Source organism: Pleurodeles waltl, chromosome 5, assembly GCF_031143425.1.
Source record: "Pleurodeles waltl isolate 20211129_DDA chromosome 5, aPleWal1.hap1.20221129, whole genome shotgun sequence".
Lineage (NCBI taxonomy): Eukaryota > Metazoa > Chordata > Amphibia > Caudata > Salamandridae > Pleurodeles > Pleurodeles waltl.
Window position 1 is genome coordinate 1482846098 of NC_090444.1, and position 5788 is coordinate 1482851885.

The following is a 5788-nucleotide window of genomic DNA, read 5'->3' on the forward strand; positions in this document are numbered from 1 at the left end:
ATCTGTCGGGCGTGATTGACTTGGATGACGCTATCGGATATAGAGAATACAACCTTGTTCACGTTGGTAGCCAGCACCTGTGTAAAGTGTATTTCAGCTTTTAGATTTCTGTTTTTGATCAAGTTGTAGTGGTCACCGTCTTCCGTGTCAGGAGTCAGGTCGAACGCAAACAGCTCATCCCCCTCCGGTCTCATACCCCTCTCTTGAAAATAGACTCCTGAGTCACGCAGGTGTTTCCCCGTTATCGAGAACAGATTGAGATATTCCCTGACAAAATTGGATGTTCCAAAAACTCGGGGTGAATGGTTTTGCTGGAATAACAGCTCCCTTGTGGACCAAAACGGCGTAGTTGATGTCGTAGTACTTGAAGTTGAAAAAGTTAGAGGTATAGAGACCGCTAAAAGCTGTATTGTCCACAAACCCTATGATGATGAGTTTCGGGAGTTGCCCCAGAAATAGATTTTGGTGCTGCGTTAATCTAGTACCGGCGGGGATGCTGAATATCTTCAGAGCCACTCTTTCAATGGCATACTTGGCTTTCGATAGTTGTAAAGCTTTGGCGTGGGCCAGTCTGAGGCTTGGTGACGCTTTCACTCTCTTTACAAACAGGCTTGTGGACAATATAAGCAGTTTATACTGTTCCGCATCGCCGCTGATGAGACAGAGCACGTCCTTGTTGCGGTTGAGTTTAATCTTAAGATCGATACCATTGACAAGAAGTTTATCTTGGAAGAAAAGGTCTTAGGGGGTGATTCTGATTCTGGCGGGCGGCGGAGGCCGCCCGCCAGAATTCCGCCCTCCATTATACCGCTCCGCGGTCAGAAGACCGCGGAGGGTATTATGAGTTTTTCCCTGGGCTGGCGGGCGGTCTCCAAAAGACCGCCCGCCAGCCCAGGGAAAAACTCCCTTCCCACGAGGATGCCGGCTCGTAATCGAGCCGGCGGAGTGGGAAGGTGCGACGGGTGCAGTGGCACCCGTCACGTATTTCAGTGTCTGCAAGGCAGACACTGAAATACTTTGCGGGGCCCTCTTACGGGGGCCCCGCGACCCCCCCTACCGCCATCCTGTTCTTGGCGGCTTTCCCGCCATGACCAGGATGGCGGTAGGGGGGGTCAGAATCCCCTCGGCGGCGCAGCGAGCTGCGCCGCCTTGGAGGATTCTTAGGGGCAGCGGAAAACCGGCGGGAGACCGCCGGTTTTCCTGCACTGACCGCGGCCAAAGCGCCGCGGTCAGAATGCCCTGCGGGGCACCGTCGGCCTGTCGGCGGTGCTCCCGCCGACCCTGGCCCCGGCGGTCTAAGACCGCCGGGGTCAGAATCACCCCCTTAATGTATGCGACCCAGGAGGTCAAACTGTCTCCTGCCGGCGGCGAAGCTGGCTGTTTTTTAAAACCATTGTTGCCACTGTCCAACGCCGTGTCCTCAAAATGCAGGTGAGTATCTTTGTAGAAGAGCTCCACTGAAAGCTGTGTGTCCCCGGCTTTGCGATTGTAATTTAGAATGCTCTCTATGTAGGACCTGTAGGAGTACATGTTGTCACTTTGCGTGACGAGTCGATCGCCCAGGTTAATGTCCACCTGATTAAACATGGTTGCAACGGGGTAGGAGATCGGCGCCACTTTAGCATCGTCCTCGATGTTGGTGCCGTTCGCTTTTGTTATTTTGCAGACAATGTGCAGCAAAGTGTTGTTGAGCTCCAAATACATATCCGTGGACCTCAACACAAAAATCTCAATCGGCGGCAGAGGCGTCAGAGTGGCTAGAGGCGAAACTTCCATGAAAAAACTGTTCTCGATGCTGGTCTGTGTGGGTTTTAGAGAAAACAAATCTAGCTCAGATTTGGTGCATTCACCTGAGGCGCAGTGTACAAACACCATGATAGCTGATTTAAAAAATATTTGCACTAGAGTGTATTCTCGTCATCTTCTTGGAAGATCTCTTCCATCTTACGACTTTTCTTTTGCTTGGGCCTTTTGAAGACGTCCTCCGTTTTTTACAGGGCATTGGTGGGCGCCTGTGCTTCGAAGCCCTTTGCTTCCTTTTAACTCCTGCACGCGCCTTGTACAACAACCCAGCTCCTTCTTGGGGCCGTTTGTTCATGCGATCGTTGACAGCCGACGTTACAGAGCCCACAACATCATGGGCTATGTTCGTAGCCTCCGCTTTAAAGTGAGGTTTTGCAGTTTCGTACCCTCTTCTCAAGAAAGGCATGGCTCTTCTAAACAAACTCCTAAAGAAGCCCCCCCAATCCATCCCGTACATAATACCGGCCTCTTGAAAGTAGGGCGGCGATCCGCCATAGTCGGCCTGAACTCTATCATAGTCCTTGTACATAGCCTTAAATGAATCTTAACAATACCTTTCCTGTATTTAAAGGCCTCCGGCTCTGACTGATCGTCATAGACCATAATGGTTATAGTGTCAAAATGTTTTTTAGTAATTGTCACGTAGTCTAGTTTGTGATGTTGTATATTAACCATTGTGTTATTTTCTCCCTTCACCGGGACCCATCTCAACAACGGCAAATAACTATCCCCTATCCTCTGAGGTTCTACGATGTCGCTATAAACGTGGAGTATATAAAATCCGCCGTTAATATCGGGACACGTAGGGTCTGGATCCACCTGTCTTTTCACATGTTGTACGGTCCCTAAAACCCTTTGTAATTTACTGGTACAGGTAAACCTGGTATCGAGCTCCGGGGATTTAAGAAACACTTTTCTTCTAACATTATCCGACACCAGATGTATATTCGCATACTCTTCAATGCTGGCTCTGGCACTGTTTGTGGCGTCGACCACCGCCACGACGGTGGTGTAATACCCGTACAGGAAACTCACAGGGAGGCTCAAGAAGTCCTGAGAGCGCTTTATGATAAATTTAGCCTTGTGCTTTCTAAATGTATTCCACATTCTAGGGTACTGTATCTCCATTAGGGCCACCTCCCAGGACCCTTTCAGTCCACCAGTTTAGCCAGTTTCACCGTATAATTAGAAATCTGATTGTCGGGGAACATGTCCTTCGAGGCGTTGGACGGCAGCGTAATATAAAAAGATGAGGTCTCCATCTCGGAGCCTACAGTGCGACCTCACACCCCATGCAGCTAGCTGTCTAAAACCCAACTGTTACATTTCTCCGGCCACCCCGCCATTTGACCAGCGCCTATCTCTTAGCTCAGCTGCCTTTCTTTGTCAGAACCTTTTCAACCCAGTACACCCTGTTCGGATCGTAGGGCACCTTTTGTAACTCTTCATTATAAAAGACACCTGTTACCTTTTCCCCGTCGTAGTCCTTCAACTTGTAAATATATACCCCTTCTTTAAATTCCGCACTTTCCACTATAAATATCTCATCGCTAAATGTCTGTTGGTAGCCTTTGGTGAAGACACCCTTCAACTTTGAAACCTTGACATGATCCCCTTCTTTTAAAACAGATTTCTTGACCCTTACCGCGAGACAACTTCCGTACACAGTTCTCCAAACCATTAACGAATTATCATCCATTACCTCCACCGGAGACATTTTGATGGTCCTATGGTAACTGGCGTTATAAACATCTATAAAAGCTTGTAGAACATCCACGTATCTGTAGGTATTGTTGGCTGTGAAATATCATCACATCTTTGATTTTAAAGTTCTGTTAAAACACTCTACAACCGCCGCTTTTACCTCGGTGTAACATTTTTCAATAATTTCTGAAAAGGTTTGTTTAAAAATTATTTTCCAGCGTCTGTTTGTAGTTTGTGAGGTACTCGACCTCTCGCGAAGATGGCTATAAAGGCGGCGATGACACTGGTACCACTTTTATTGTTTAACGCTTCAGACAATACATCTATGACTGTTAATAAATACATTGCACCGTTGTTATGCATTGCTAGATCTTAAAGACTGATTATGTTCGCCTGCCACTGATAATCTAGCTGCGAGCTAATGGCTGTGGCCCTCTTCCCCCGATAACCAAGTCTTCACCCCTGATCAGTTTATAGATACATTTTCAACTCAACCCCTTCTAAACAGAGCTTTGGTGCTTCTGAAGCTTCCAACCCCTAGTGTATCGTAATAAAGCTTCCTTAACACGTCTTTTGACATAGTATCTGTTGTTACAACCCATGAAGTGAAAGACGCCTGTTTTGTGCAAGAACATTTTGTTTAAAAAAATAAAAGTGTGTAAACACAACATAAACACAGTGTACTTGACATTTCACGGTACATAGCTTATCGCTGTCAACGCTGCTGGACACTGTGAGGCCTTTTGACCATGTTTACATAGTATGACATGTTACACATATTACTCAGAGCTGTTCCTTTTACTAGGTCTCAGCATCATAAGCTTTGATATTTTTATAGCTATACACTCAATAGCTCTAGACATGACTTCCCGCTCCCCCTGCTTATAACTCTGGATGCTCAGGATACTGACAGCATTCAACAGTTCATACAGTTCTAGGTTGGACAGTACAGAACCTTTATTTGTGAAATAATCTTCATTCATAAGTTCCAAATCACAGTGTAGCCTGGTCAATGGTGAAAGTGTTAACTCACACATACGGTCTTTGTACACACTCCAGTATTTAATCATTGCTGGTAGCCATGCGTTGATACACCAGTTGGCGATACACACAGGACTGTCGCACTGCAACGTAGCAGTAGGTTCCGAAATGTTCAGATAACGCAGAGTCGCAGGTTGTATTTCAGCTATTCTTTCTTTAACCAGCACATATATCAATCTCCCAATACAGATGTTTCCAGGATGTAACTCATAGACATCTTGCACCGTGACACTCTGATTCTCGTCCTAAAAGGGAGTAAGTATGTAGCATTAAATAACAAAGTTATGGTCCACTATCTGCGACCTCTGTATTTTTTAAACATCTTTCGTGGGGCTAAAGACCCCATTCTTCTATTTTTATAATAAATATCACACATTCGTCTTTCTATGACCCTTTCTATCAATCTTTTGTCAAAATAGGTACACAGCCCCTGCAGACGTTTGAGTTTTGAGCAGGGCTCAACCGTGTATCGGATCTCATTGACCGCTGCTGCCAAGATCTTAATCATATCAGCGTGGACACATTTCTTCACAGCTGACAACCCGTACACCACCCTTAACAACTTATATACCTTGTGAGGGTCTAACCGGCTACATATGTGTCAAATTGTTCTTACAGTGTACAACTCTTATAGACAGTTGTGAGCCTCCTGCTATGGCTCATTAATTTTATGCCTGTAGCATAGGTTACAATAGTCACGTTTAACACATGTGTTCACAATGGTCACTGCAAAACCTTTAACAGGCCATATGGCGTCATAGGGTATGCCCGGAGTTTCCTTTTCAAAATCGGTGCTATGGCAGGTGCAAACACATTTCTTACATGGCTCTTTGTTCTGGCTTGTAATACTTTCAGACTGTGATGGAACAGCATAAGCAGTACAAATTTACATTTTTAACCTTTGGTGTACACCCCTCTAGAGCATCTCTTTTTGCAGTTGTTTTCTACGGTTCAAAAATAAAGCAAAAGACAAACTATTAGTTAAAAGTATGATATCAGCATATACACGATAATTGCTTACAGAGTTTTTTTACTAACCCCATAACCTCAGAGCGGCTGCTCTGACATCTTGCGAGTCTCATAGGTCCATTGGTGTATAAGCGGCTTTGGAGTTTACACTTGCCAGCTGTACGACGACTGCCTCTGGATCAGGTTCTCCCTGAAAGCCCATATCTTCATAGATATTTGGTGGTGCTATACTTCCTTCATCATCTTCAGTGTCGATGAAGTTGATTGCATC

General features: G+C 45.7%; 1 protein-coding gene across 1 annotated transcript; it reads right to left on the reverse strand.

Moving 5' to 3' along the window:
* Positions 1–222: 222 nt before the first annotated feature.
* Positions 223–1875, reverse strand: LOC138297127 (uncharacterized protein F54H12.2-like). Its single transcript, XM_069236625.1, has 2 exons — positions 1321–1875; positions 223–693 (listed from the first exon to the last, which is right to left on the reverse strand). Exons 1-2 carry the CDS (start codon positions 1873–1875, stop codon positions 223–225), a joined length of 1026 nt encoding a protein of 341 aa, XP_069092726.1.
* Positions 1876–5788: the final 3913 nt, after the last annotated feature.

Bases quoted from the DNA above. Each gene is read 5' to 3' on its own strand.
- LOC138297127 (XM_069236625.1), bottom strand. From the start codon at position 1,875: ATGGTGTTTGTACACTGCGCCTCAGGTGAATGCACCAAATCTGAGCTA. The intron at 694-1,320 runs GTGATTCTGACC...ATCGATCTTAAG, and splicing joins GGGTCGCATACATTAAGGGG to ATTAAACTCAACCGCAACAA.